The sequence below is a fragment of the Balaenoptera musculus genome, chromosome 5 (assembly GCF_009873245.2).
Source record: "Balaenoptera musculus isolate JJ_BM4_2016_0621 chromosome 5, mBalMus1.pri.v3, whole genome shotgun sequence".
Taxonomy (NCBI): domain Eukaryota; kingdom Metazoa; phylum Chordata; class Mammalia; order Artiodactyla; family Balaenopteridae; genus Balaenoptera; species Balaenoptera musculus.
The window spans coordinates 43,950,932-43,966,267 of record NC_045789.1 but is presented as its reverse complement, the minus strand read 5'-3'; the positions used below and the strand labels follow the sequence as shown (position 1 = coordinate 43,966,267).

General features: G+C 34.4%; 1 protein-coding gene across 1 annotated transcript in view; it reads left to right on the top strand.

Moving 5' to 3' along the window:
• Positions 1-13,622, top strand: part of CFAP299 (cilia and flagella associated protein 299) — a 605,941-nt gene extending 592,319 nt beyond the window's left edge. The window contains exon 6 of the mRNA XM_036853193.1: positions 13,059-13,622. Coding sequence (XP_036709088.1) covers positions 13,059-13,154 — 96 coding nt within the window. The 3' untranslated portion in view covers positions 13,155-13,622. The remainder of the gene's footprint in view (positions 1-13,058) is intronic.
• The last annotated feature ends 1,714 nt before the right edge of the window (positions 13,623-15,336 follow it).

Here is a 15,336-nt window from a genome sequence, read left to right as displayed (position 1 = left end):
CAGATGTTAGTCAGTCTGTCGCCTCTTCATTATTCCTTCCACCCTCCTGTTCCTCATCTGATGTTTACTGAGTAACTACTGGGCACTGTGAGGTATAAAAAGTGAACCAGAAAGGTGGGTTTCTTGCCCTAAAAAGCTTATAGGTTAATTGGTGGGTGGGTGAGAACATAAAATACGCACAGAAATGGCAAGCTGGAAAGTGACCTGAGAGGAAAGAAAATGCTCTAAGAATTCAAAGGAGGCAGAAGTTACTTTGGACCTAAGGCGTTCAAAAAAAAGTTAATGGAAGAGATAGCATCTGAACTGGATCTTGAAGGATGAGTATGGTGAAAACATGAGGACTGGAGCCGAGGAGTATTCTGATAGGAAGGAACATCACATAAAAGGTGTGGAAGCACAGAGCATGCGGCTACATGGGAAGAGAGAGGAGCTCCTTTTGGCTAAAGAGTCATTCTCAGCATGGGCCAGACATCAGAATCACCCAGAAAGTTTTAGAATATTTGATGTCCAAAGATTCATCTGGGTGGAAGGCCTGGGCATCCATACTTTTTAAGAGCTCTCAGGTGATTCTTAACTGCAAGCAGGGTTGAGACCAAGGTACAGGAAGGAGAGAAATAGCAGAGAAGTTTTGAGAGAAAATTGAGCTCCAAGAGTGGGAGCCAAATCTAATGAGTTTTTGCCATTCTGCACAGTTCAATGGAAATCTGTACCATTTGTGTTATGACTTGGAATCAAAATTTCTGAGTACAAAGATGATTAAGACATTTTGAAAGGAGGTTATTTTTCTGTTGGCTAAACTCCAATTGGTGTGCAAAAGAAAATCAATTGTATGAAAAATGTGAAATTCAGTAAGACAGAGGCTCCTTTTTGTTACTTTGTTTAGTGTCTAATAGAGTGCATTTGAATATAGTTCCCTGATAAATAGCTGATAACAAAACAAGCAAACAAACAAACAAAAATGTTAAAAGATCTTAGAGATGCGTGGTTTCTATTAGATGTAGGAAATTGAAACAAAAGACATTATTATAGCATAAACCTTTCTGGTTCACCCTGAGTGTCACAGAACTTGGACATTATGCAGTGCAGACTGTGCATTGATTTAGCAGGATGTATTTCTTTTCTCTTTACATATCAATACTCCTGTCTATACAGCAGGCGCTCCCCAACCCAGTCTCCTATTTTTGAAAAATCACAACTGTTCAAACATAAAAATGTGCTACTTTGGAATGCAGGCTGTTATCACAAGAGCTCTTCATCAAAATCCAGCCCACCATGGCTTGACTAGTAGCAATTTCCTTCACTTCTATACAGCATTTCCCCTTCCTCTCTCCTCACACCAGCCAATCAGGAGAACACTAGGCTCCACCCCCGAGAGGTTCAAACTGCATCGTTCTGTGGCAAGGCCCAGGAATTTGTATTTTTTAATATTTTATTTTATTAGAGTATAGTTGATTTACAATGTTGTGTTAGTTTCAGGTGTATAGAAAAGTGATTCAGTTCTACATTTATATATTTTTTTTCTTTTTCAGATTCTTTTCCCATATAGGTCATTACAAAACATTGAGTATAGTTACCTTTGTTATACAATAGGTCCTTGTTGTTTATCTGTTTTATTTGTAGTAGTGTGTATATGTTACTCCCAAATTCCTTATTTATGCCCCACCCTACCTGTCCCCTTTGGTAACCATAGGTTTGTTTTCTATGTCTGTGAGTCTATTTCTTTTTTGTAAGTAAGTGCATTTGTATCATTTTTTTTAGATTTCAGATATAAGTGATATCATATATTTGTCTTCTGTCTGACTTATTTCACTTAGTATGATAATCTCTAAGTCCATCCATGTTGCTGCAAATGGCAATATTTCATTCTTTTTTATGGCTGAATAGTATTCCATTGTATATATATATATCTATATTTATTTATATATATATATATATATATATATATATATATATATATATATATATATATATACCACATCTTCTTTATCCATTCATCAGCCAGTGGATATTTAGGTTGCTTCCATGTCTTGACTATTGTAAATAGTGCTGCAGTGAACACTGGGGTGCATATATCTTTTTGAATTATGGTTTTCTCCAGATTTATGCCCAGGAGTATTTTTAAATGTCTCCTCAGGTGAGCTTAAAGATTAGCTGGATTTGATATATACTGCTTTGCATAGTGATATATTATTAGCTATTGTTTCACCTTACCATATGTCCGTAAGGTAATCAAACTTCATTCCTCTAAAACATCTTTTAAGTCAACAGTCTTAATTTTAAGTAGTCTAAATTACACATTCCTGAGACTGCACAAACCGACTACAAAGTACAAACCGTACACCAAAGGCTTCTGGATAACCTCCACAGTAATATGAATGACTGCATAGATGCTTCCACTGATAAATCGCCGCTATTTTTCCTTACTTACTTGGATCATCATAGAATGAGGGTGATGTTACTCATTCTTGCTGTCATGGCCTCATCAAGAATCATTTTGTCAGGTAGGTTTGCCCAGAGGCTTATATGAAACATACATGACAGAGACTTATAAAGCATAAACTGAAACGTAGGGCAGAAACCCTTTCTGGTCTCTAGTGCTAGCATATGGCAGGTGCTTAGCAAACATCTGTGGAATGAATAAACTGAATATTAAATATTTGCTAAAGAAATGAATAGGAGGGCCAAAAATATCCTGGAAACTTTTGAGGTTAACTTTAAAATATTTTAGGATCTTAGACATTTGAAACATAGGTAGAGTTAATGCTATCTTTAAAGAGTTGAAAATTGCCAGAGTAATTGACTCTGGCGCTCTTCTGTCCTTGGTAGGTGAGTTAACCCTGGGGGTCCTTTGCTGAACTTTGGAGTGCTGATTCTAGGTGTCCAGGGCAATGGCGCTGTGTTAGGTTCTTGGTATTTTATTATTTTTTAAAATGAATGTATAGTCATTATTGTATATGATACAGATGCAAAAAGACACAAAAAATCAAAAAGCCAAATTTTACTTCCTTTTTCTGTGAGCAAAACAATATCTAGGTGAACAAGGTTTAAAATTAAAAATAACTTCTATTAATGAAAACATATGTTTTTGTTTTGGGGGGTTTTGCTTGTTTGTTTGTCTGCTGAATTTAGAGGACGATTCCAGCAACACCTCCTCACAGCTCCTCTCTCCTCTGTTCCGTTCCTCCCAAGCAACGCCCCACCCAAACACTTGCTACTATTAGTAGGAAAGGTGTTAATTGCCTCCTAGTGCTGCCTCCCAGTTCAATGACTATGTTAAAATCGTCTGGAGCTTGTCACAGGCTGAAGTTTCTCTTCTCAAAATGGTGGCCCGTAACATTCCTACATCCTTTCCACAGATGGTTCGAATTTATTCTCTTGAAGCTCCACCCTCACTGAAGGTCCTCAGTTTTACAGTCTGTCTTTTTACAAGGCCCAGGTATATTTCCTACTGGATAGTTTTAAAAAGAACCCATATTGACTAGAATAGGTTTAAGAGAAGCTATGATTTCTTCAAAGTCTCCAACAGCGTTCCCTCAACTCCACGCAAACTTGAATTAATGGGGCAGGGGACACTTATTGAATCGCCAGCGCCACTTTTTTGGCTCCTGGATTTTCCTCAGAGGGCTCTTGTAAAAGCTGCTTTTTAACTGTGGCACAGTCACAGTTATTAAGTAACGCTGAGGCCTTGCCAACTTTCTGGTTTTGCTGCCCAAATTACTGAATGTTTGGTTGATTATAGCCCTAAAACACCCGCATACTAAGAAGCTTTTAAACATTTTCTCCCCTGGGCAATCACCTGGTGTACCTGAACTGAAAGTCCACCACATATAAATTAAGTATTTACTCAACTAACTGCTAAAATCAATGGCCTTGAGGAATACATTAAAAATTACACAACAGAGCTTGGCTTTTATGAATTAAAACTCCTAAAACTTAAATGCGATGACCTCTTCTCGACCTGGAAAACTGATTTTAATTTTTATGCAGTATTATGCAACAACCCCTAGAGATAAGCACGTTGTTGTTAAGTGTCCAATATATGAACTCATATATAAGGTGTAGCACAGAAAAGGTGAGCTGGAGGAAAGAAAAAAATTAAATATATAATTTAAAATTATTATATATATATATCAATGCTTAGTAATGAAAGTATGAATGATAACCCTTCACCGTCCAAGTTGAATATCTGCTGTGAAAAGAAAAGTACGTATTTCAATAAAACACACATGACAAAGGAAAATTGCTGTTTTAAGCCTCCGACTAGGACAGCCTAATCAAACATTATGCCAATGGTAAAACAGATCAAAACAGAAATGAGAATGGGGAAATTTGAGGAAGAGAGCTTTAGCCCCACTTCTTGCTCACTTTTTTGCAAAATTTGTCACAGATCAGGACAAGGAAGGAAAGAGTGGAAGGTTAGTTTCTTGGCTAAATGAAAGGATTAAATAAGAACAAAATAATTGTTTCCTTCATGATTTCAAAGACTGATAACTAATGACAGAGAAGCAGGTACCAGAAACACAGAGTCAGGGGTGGAGTCATTGTTGGTGCAAGACCACAGTTAATGGATCATTTCTAATTCAAAGAGAGCATGATTTCTTCTGGGTCTCAACAGTTGAACATGTAGTCAGCTCCTTAACGATTCACCACCCCAGCAGATGCTTACAGTTTCTGTGTCACTGAAATCCTAAAGCAGGTTGAGGGATATTGAAATATATTGGAACATGGAACACACTAGCATGAATAGTGATCAAGTCCATTGGCAAGAGAGAAAAATCTCACGTTGATAACTTCTAAATGGTTATTGCTGCTTGGGATGTCTTCAGCATAAATATTGGTGACCTTGGTGATACACATAGCCTCAAATAGCTGAAGCAAGAGTAAAAAACACAATAAAACAAACAAACAAATGGCAGCCCCAACTTGGTAACCCAGAACACTACCTTAACAAGCACGTGAGGCTGCTCTCCAGAGAATAGGTTCTTAACCTTTTGGGAAACACAACTTATTTTAACAATCTGATACATTTTATGGATTTGCTCAGAAAAGAAAATGCACACATGGGGCCACACACAGAGTAATATAATAATATTTTAGGATATTCACAAGACCTGCGTAAGTCTCTTAATGAATTCCACTTGAGAACTGAAGACCTAAGGGCTCTCCAAAATGCCTGGGATCAATTGAAAGGGGCTAGAAGAACAACACAAGTGGGAAAGTGGGGGGAATAACCACCAGGACTCAGGCAGGGAAAAGCTGTTTAAGAGGGGCAATAGGTAAAATGAGTTGAAGTTAAATAGATCTTATCCGCTTCATGATTAGGGCAAATTACTTAACCCCTTCGGAGCACTTCTCTACCTCGGTTTTCTCATCTGTTAAATCTGTAAAAAACAACCATTTTACACAAGGTTGTTGTGCTGATTAAATGAGAGAATGTGTTTAATGTGCTATTGAATAGATATTGTTTCCTGGTGGTGTATCAACTTAGAAAAAAATGAAAGTTCTAAAGGAATTTCATTTTTTATTGGAATAGTTAAAAACTGGATATAATCCATATGTCCATGACTGGGCAATGATTAAATAAATTATGATACATCATCACAGTGAAATAGTATGAAGCAGCTTTAAAAATGAGTTAAAGCTATACTTATTGAAGGTGATGTGCTAGTATGGATAGATGTTTATTTACACTATTAAATGGAAAAAGCAAGCTGTAAAACAATATTCTACCCTATAAAATACTCATCATTTATATAAGAATTTCCCACTGATGGACATCTAGGTTGGTTTCTGTTTTTCTCCCTAGGTTTAAATAACAATTCTCTATAACCAAGTTTCTGATTTTTTTTCTTTAAGATGGACTCCTAAAAAGGAAATTGCTTAGTCAAAAGATACATACATTGTAAAGCTTTAGAGAGATATTGTCAAATCACTTGGCAGCTAACCCATATCAATTTACAATTATACCTGAACTCTTTAAGACTGCCCCCAAACCATGCTCTATTTATTTTGCATACTTTTGAAGCTTTGTTAATTTTATAGTTCAGATTAATTGAGGGTCACTTTGATTTTCATTTTCAATTATTATCAGGGATGAACATTTCTTTCACATGCATGTTAGTATATTGCCCTCTACACACTTTTCTATGGAGTTTTAGTAGGGTTTTTTTTTTTTTTTCATTAAATTTAAAGTATGAAAGGTAGAAAATCTTTGGCTTTCATATTTCTTTGTGACACATTCCAATTTAGATATCTATCTTTTCACATTTATAATATTTTTGGCATACAAATTTTAAATTTTATATAGTCCAAACTATTGATTCCCCTTTCTGATTTCTTCCCATGTTTCTATGTTTAAAAAGATTCCCATACTAAGAATGGACAAATATTTAATGATATTTTCTTGTAGATTGGTTTATGGTTTCCTTTATATATTTAAATCTATAACTTTTCTCAGATTTTGTAGAGTAAGTTTAGAGTCTTTTTACTTTGTTTGGTCAGTTATTCTTTTTCAGTAATTTATAACCAATGATCTTATCCCAATGTCTTGTTTTACTCATATTTTATGTTTGGCTTGGAGTCCCCATCTCTCCTGGGACCTAGTAGTGACTTCAGGCAGAAGTCTTTTAGCAACTCCTTACAGTGCTATGAACTTGGAGTCAGAGTTTTCTAAGTGCAGTATTTTCTCAACCAACTGCATTGTTTGTTGTCGTTGTTATATACGTGAGATTATTTCTAGCATTCTTGTTATCTATCGTTAAGGATATAGATATAAAATGAGCATGTATCAAAGATTTTTAACTCATTAATTAATGAGGAACTGGTAGATGTTACTATGGATTCCAAGAAGAATTCAGAGCAGAGACGTATAAAGGGAAAAAGAAATTTTGAAATGAATTTACAACTAGATGCAAAACTGGTCTATCAAAATCAGTGCAAAAATTAGTTGCAATCCATCAAACACAACTGCTTTGCATTTATACAGACAAGAAGTATTTACATTATTATCAGATTTCTACAACTTACAGAGTTGTAATATCAATCAAAGATGAGAAAACCTAAATTAGTGAGTAGTCAAGATAGTCACCATTTGTTTTTTGCCCTTTCACAGTCTCTCACAATTTTCCCTGATAGTCTCCTCCCCTCTTTTTATCATAATAATTTCAAAGAAAGATTATTCTTATAAAATAAAGCTGGTCTCATTAGAGTTGACTGATTTTTTGCATAGGTGAAGTAAAAATTTTATTTTACCATATTGGACACCTTAAGTTGCCCATGTAAACTCTAAACCCATATAATTTTGAACAAATACTAAATTAAACTGTGCTTGGAAATGTTCATAAGAACTCTCAAATTGGATTTTTAAAAACCTCTATTATTTGTTGACCTGAGGCTAGGAAACCAAGCCCAAGGAATGCTCTCTACCATGTTTCACCTGAAATACCTATAAATTTGGGTAAATCCCTCTCTTCACTAGGTCTCCCAAATATTTTAAAGTTAGTTACACAGAATATATAATATTCTTGGACTTTTTAAGCCAAGAAATAGGCCAGGGCTTCGTAGGCATTGCTTCCATAAGTAAAGTCAAACTTAATCCCTGAGAAGAGTGGCTGTTTCTACCGGATTAAATAAGCATTATTTTCAAGTATGACATTCTAGGCAAGGCCCTGATTTTATAATTTGTACAATTATATTATGTACAATTATAGATGACAGAGCACTATTGAACCTATGCAAATAACTAAATGGCCATGGAAAGTAAGGAGACAATATAAATTTCTGAATCCTGGAAGAGAAGTGGGAATCAGATATCATTTAAAAATATTTCACTTCAGCTTACAAAAGCAGATTTTACTAAATTGCAATGGGTTACATATTGCTTAACAAGAGAGAGATAGGGTAGTTCTTATATATCTGAAAATAGAACATTAAAAGAATATCAAGAATATTCCAGACAAATAGCCACAATATAATTTCTCTTACTAGTTCATTCAGTCTTATTATAATTGATTCCTGCTCCACTGGATCTTTGGTTAGCTGTCCTATGCAGTCCTCTCGTTTGGCCAAAACAGTACCTGGAAATCCTGACTCAGTCCATCGGTGGTGCCGTTTGGAATTTGTCTAATCTATGTCAGCTCAGCTTTGAAGTGTCAATAATTGAAGTACCTGGTACAGTTCTTTTCTACAATATTCTGACACTTTTCTTCTTAGTTGAAGACACAGATTCTCACCTGTAACTATAAGAGAGACTTCAAGGAAGCATCAGAGTAAAACAATACCATCTGTAGGTGATAGGGACTTAAAATGGCTGAGTGATTTATTACTAATAATTTTCAAATGTGAACAGTCTGATGAGGGTTCATAATAAGAATAATGCAGAAAACAAAATGGTTAGTGCTTTCTGTGGCATACAAAACAAAGATGATAAAGCCATTCCCTGCCCCCCGCAAAAAAAAATATGACAAACCATCTAAGGATAATGATTAAATTGATTTTAAAAGAAGTTTGTGAGTGCTGTATTTGATTCAGAAAAATGGATGAAAATAATTTTATAGAGGAAGAACTATTGAGATATGACATAAAATAATCCTGAGATATAATTGTTTATACCAGCAACATCAAGTAAGAGGTTCAGTAAGTCTGCAGTAAGACCTAAACATTTGTATCTTTAAAAACAGGAGCTGAAATTATGACAGATAACATTATACTACTGTTGTCTAATATCATCAGGCTCAGTACCACCAGAACTCTGCTAAATATAGCAAAACCTGATGGAAATATTCCTAAGAGTTACAATCAGTGTTTTCCCTGAGGGTAAAGCCATATTATAAGACAGCAAGGGCAATGACATAACTCCAGGGACTTCCCAAAAAGCACACAAAATATCTGAAATATTTATGTTAATAACATTATACCTATACAAATCTAACCTCAGCAAGGCTGAGCACCTCTTCTGATTTAACAACTCTTCCCACAGAATTCTACAGAAAAATCTAATTCTTTCTGGCACCTCTTTTCAAAGGTGAAAAAATAAATCTTTGTGATTTTTCCAGGGGCCCTCTGGGAAATCGCAAGTATAGTTTCTGGTGTAAAATATATCTGGAAGGTTTTATTTAATTTTTTCTATACTTAGGATCCAATTATGGAAAGTCAAAAATCAGGAAAAAAAATTATCAGAAGATATTTGGACACTTGATTAAGATAGCATCAGGGTGCTACAAAAAATAATACTGAGTTAACTAATTAAACATTTAAGACAATAAAACATTTAAAAATAAACATTACATTAACATGATTGTAAAGAACCTTAGCTCTTTATAAGTGGGAATTTTTGTTCTTTGCTTTCTTTTATTTGTTTCTTATTTTTTCTTTCTCTTAAACAATCAAGGATGTGATAAATTCATCATAAAGCACAGAAAATTATTCTTGTAAGACGAAATTTGCTACCTAGACAGATTACACAGAAGGTTTAAAAAAAAATGAAAAGAAAAGACTTTCATATAGTAGGCAAAGGAATTAGCCAGTAATCACGTCCATCAAGACAGGGCAAACGTAACTAAAATTTTAGCACATTTCATCACTTCTATTCAGACTCAAGTACTATAAACCAAGGAAAGGAAAATTTACTTCCAAATTTTGTCCTTCATTTTGCTTTTTCATATCACAGCAATTCTCAGGAGATCCATGAACTGAAAATAATTTTTGTATTAATAGTAAGATGTTATTTCTATTAACATTTCAATTATATTCATCATAGCTATGATCAAATGAATCAGTATTTTAAATTTGCTCAATTTCCACTTCCAGTATGGTAAATATTGACAGTTATAATCCACATAAAAGTTCTTTGTGGTCTTCAGTAAGTCCCAAGATTTTACAGAGGTTCTGAGATAGAACAAAAGAGAAAAAAAAGAAAAGCCTGAAAAGCACTACTATATATACATTATATAGTTATGTTTAATATATATTGTGTATAAAATTATAACAGTGTATAGCAGTGATTTTTTTTTTAAAGATTTAATTTTATTTATTTTTGGCTGCATTGGGTCTTCGTTGCTGCGCGTGGGCTTTCTCTATTTGCGGCGAGCGGGGGCTACTCTTCGTTGCCGTGCGCAGGCTTCTCCTTGTGGTGGCTTCTCTTGTTGCAGAGCACAGGCTCTAGGAGCACAGGCTTCAGTAGTTGTGGCACGTGGGCTCAGTAGTTGTGGCATGTGGGCTCTAGAGCACAGGCTCAGTAGTTGTGGTGTACGGGCTTAGTTGTTCCGCGGCATGTGGGATCTTCCCGGACCAAGGATCGAACCGTGTTCCCTGAATTGGCAGGCAGATTCTTATCTACTGCACCACCAGGAAAGTTCCTATAATAGTGATTTTATATATATAAACATATATAAATTATAAATTTATATAAATTATATTTATAAATATATAAATGTATAAGTTATATATAAATGTGTTATATGTGTATATAGATATGTATAATTACTACTATATACTGTTATAAAGCCTCCACTATAGGATATAACTACTTTCTCTTTGAAACACAAAAGCAAAGAGACAGTGGTATTAGTCTGTCCCTATTGCTTATGATGAGTCTCAACCATTCATATTAATTGTGATTTTTAACCAAAGTAACTTCTATTTCATAGAGAAAACTAGAGGTGGATAACTAAGTACTGTCTCTCTCCCAAAAGCATTTTAACAGACAAGCAAAGTTTATATTACATCTTTGTACAGCCACACACAGATCTTTTTAAAGAGACAAAATGAACAGTTCATTAACATGACCCAAGATAGGAACTTTCCATTGGATATAAGCAAAGTATATAAACTTAAAATTATGCCTAATAATTAGGCATCAAATTTTCAGTATTCTATCATAATTAGAAACTATCTGGATATCATATGAATATTCATTATGTAATTCAACCTAATAGCCATCTAAGTTTTTATGTTACTTAAAGATCTGGGGAATTATATCCAAGCTGACATAGTAAAAAACAAAATTACTGTTGACATAAAGTTGTCAGAATAATGATTTGATTTTGTTGAATACAGACTTACATTTCTCATTATCTTAAAGATTGTGTCGGAATAATGTTAGCTTATTTCAACAGTATATCTCAATAAGTTTAAAAAAATAAACCCAAGTACAGTAGAATAAAATGTATATGCTTATGTTATACCTAACACTGAAAAATCAGAGGACAAGCTGTTTGCATTAAACCAAAATTATTACAGTAGTCTGATTTACCAAATATTTATCTCAATTATATGACTTTAAGTTGTTTAAACATTTCTGTGAGAATAACTTTTTAAGGATAGCACATTTAAAGTATCCAAACTTTAATTTCCATATTTTCCTGGAATTTTATAAATATTTGACTTACATAAGAACTTATTTGTATAAGAACTCTATAGGCCAATCAGAACAGAGTTTCTTTAATTTAGGAGACTTTTAAATCTAATTTGTGAATTCCTCCAAAGATAGGAAAATATTATATACTCACACATAAAGATGTAAAGGCCTTTCTGAATTCTAAGCATATATACACACAGACATGTAGGGAACTTATAGCTTCAAATCTAAACATTAGCCACAGTTCAAAAGTAAACGCAAAGAAATTACCAGTCCATATATCAAAGAGTTGTCCTCTTTCCTGATGCACATGGAATTCTTAATTTCTTCAAAGTAGGCAAGTAAACAAATAAAGAAAAAATGCTAACAAATCAGATTCTCTGTTATCTCTCCCTCAAGAAAGAATAAATCTTGGTGATCTATTAATCTATTTACAGAGATCACTAAGGTTAAGACGTAAAATCAAATTTCGAATCATTGTTGTCACCAATGGGGAATAATTTATTCATTGTAAAAGTTCCGAAAACACAAACAAAATGCAAAAATAGCAAAAAGGAAAATATGTAAAGAAACAGAGGATCAACAAAGTTAAATAAAATTAATTCACAAGTTGGTACAAAGCAGGTCCCAATACAGGGCAATAATCAATTGCATGCCACTGGGCGCAATTAATTTGCATCTTTGTAGACAAGAATATATTGCATTATTATCAGTTTTCTCCAACTTAAAGATTTGTAAAATCTAAAATGGCGCAAAAATGTGGACGGGTAAGCCACTCGAGACACCCACTCTTTTTGTTCTACCCATTTCAAAATCTTTACAATTTTACAAACTCTATTTAACCAAAGATGGGTCAAATATATTCTTTCTCACTAGTGTAAGAAAATGAATACTATGGGGAAAAGGCAATATCAAAGCTTCTCTCTAGTCCCAGATCTAAATTTCTTATCAACTCTTCCTACAAGAGAAGGAGAGAGAGCGAGTAACATCATTCTTTTGTACTTCAAATATAGAAAAGGCCCAATGACTAATATTTTGCAATTGTAGATACTGTCTGACTCGTTTAACATCTGTTTTCTCTCTTACCAGTACCACATTAGTGAATGCTTGCCCCCATAGACATTCCCTAGGAGCCTGTAAGCATGACAGACTATCGTGAATAAAGGCAAAAGGACCAAACCTTTTTTCACAGATTACAATACAAAGGGGAAAAAAAGTAGATCAAATAGTTTTTAAACTGATAAGAAGTTTTTTATGAAACCCACCAGGGACAGGTAGTTAGTTCCACTAGTCTGAACCAGTTCCAAACTTGAGACATTTTTATTTGACAAACTTGAAATCAAGATAGCATGCTTTTTGACTTATTACCCTGCAATCACATGTGTTTACAAAACCCTTCCCTGGGAACTTTGCAGAGTTAGTGATCCATGGGGTTCAGCAGAGTCTAGACAAGCATGAACCTGGGGAACACTGCTTTGATCCTAGATATTTTCAGTAATGTCACAACCCAGGGCCTCAAAGCTCCTGATTGGAATTATTACTGCTCCTGAGAAAAAGAATCTGGGGGGAAACACAAACATATCTCCATGGCAACAGCCTTCTTAGTTCTGTTTGCTACAACATTGAAGCACGAAGAAAATTCATTTAATGCTAATTATTTGCATGGACTGGACTGATTAACGATATGATTTATGTATTTTAGGCTCAACCAGGTGACAACTCTACTAGAACCCCTATCCAGACAGAGCTGTACATGCAAGCTGTCATTTTTGACCATGTTTCCAGAAGAAAGACTTAACTACCAACATGTTAGATGGTTTCCTAATGGTTTGCTAAATTTAAATGACTCCTATAACCAGAAGCAAATTAGAATAATAAATGAGTCCTGTAGCTATAAGGCAAATCAGAATAATAAAAGTTGATAAAGCAATTAGAAAGAAAATCATGATCTTGACTATTTGTTTTGTGGTACAAATAACTTCTTAATCTGATTTGAGGTTTTTCTAAATTATTTTTCCCCTAAACACTGAAGCTGATTGCAATAGTTCATGGGAGAAAATCTTGTTGCTACTTCAAAGATATAGTAATTAGTGACTTCTTTTGTACCTCAGATTTTCCACATTTTTCCAAATGTTCCAAAAATGTTCTAGGTCCTACTATTGCCAAATATAGCAGGCCAAGCCTTATACCACATGGCAGTGCTATCCCCCGAAATCACTGGAAGACAGGCATAAGGAAATATAAATACAAGGTTTTTAGTAGCACTGCATGAGTAAATATAATCTGAAATATCCCATGAGATGATGTATAAAATGATTGAAGTGTTTGATATGTTTATGTGCCTGGACAATATGAACCCCATGACAATAAAGCTGAGAAAATGAAATCTAAAGGAAACCAGAAGATTTTAGAGAAATGAGGACCTCAGAAGAGTGAAGAACACGTTTTCCTAATATGCCCAGGTAGAAGTCTGCTCAGTGTGGGTATGGGGGTGGGAGATCCCAGAGCAGGAATTCCCCAGTTACAATGGGGTGAGAAGGCTGTATTCATGGTGGAGGTGATGGTCTGGCACGAGGTGTCAGATCTCAATCTAGGTGAGTAGAGTGGTGTTAAATTAGAATTGGATATACTGGTGTGATCTCATCATTTTCAATATATACAACAGGTACAGAATATATGTTAATGTGTGTATGTCTGCATATTCCAATGCTCCATCCACTGAGAAGGCCTTGGAACAGCAGCACCCAATATCAGTGAGCACACCTAGCACCCAGATCTTAGTTTCTCAACACCATTTTCTGCCAAAGGGAAGAAGGGATCCTTAGAAAAATGACTGATTCCAGGGCTGAGGCAGGGAAAATAAAAGTCTGGAATCTCTTTCTGTGCCAGAAAGCAAAGCAGTTCTGGAAAAATGAAGGGGACTTATCAAAAGGACACAGAATCTTCCTTGAAAGGGTTCCCACTGGCCAAAGCTGGGACAGTTTGAGCATCAAAATAAATAGTGATAACAACAGGTGTAAAATAGGAAACCATGAGTCTATACTGATCTATGTAAATGAGTAATTGATGAGGAATGGGATATTTACATTGTATCTCACATAAAATACGTATTAATTACAGAGGGAACAATGGAAAAGCCTGAAAGACACCACTTTCATAAGTGATCAAAGAGAATATGATTAGTAATGAGGTGAACTGAATTTGTTCCCCACCAAATAAGATGCAACAGAGGAACTCAGCATCCCTTTTGTAATAATCCTGCCAAAGTTGCATAACCTGAATCTAATCAAGAGAAAACACAGACAAACCCAAATCCAAGGACATTAAACAAAATAACTGGCTTGACATCTTCAAAAGTGTCAAGATCATCAAAGTAGAAGACTGAGAAATTGTCCCAGATTGAGTGAGACTAGAGAGACATGGTAATCAAATGCAACACAAGACTCTGAGTTTCATCCGTACCGTATAAAGGGAATTTGGGGACAACTGGTGAAAATTGAATGATTTCTGAAGATTAGATGGTAGTAGTATAAAAATGTTTATGTCCTGATTTTGATGATTATGTTGTGGTTATATTAGAAAATGTCCTTGATTGTAGGAAATTACACTAAAGCATTTGGGAATCAAAGGGCATCATGTCAGCAAATTATTTATAAAATTTTACGGGGAAAAATTATTTGTGCTGTACTTGCAGCTTTTCTGTAAGTCTGAGATTGTTTCTGAAATAAAATAAATATTTGATTTATTATATTTATCAATTCAAAACTCTACTTACATTTTAATTATGTACACAAATTAGTTTGTTCTATCTATAGATTTGATGAAATTTTAGCCATCATTTTATTTCTTCTATAGTTCAGTTAACTAAATTCCTTTAAACATTTTAAATTTTTTTTTTTTTTTTAAGGAGCACTATTTTTTTTTTAATTAATTAATTAATTTATTTATTTATTTATTTTTGCTGTGTTGGGTCTTCGTTG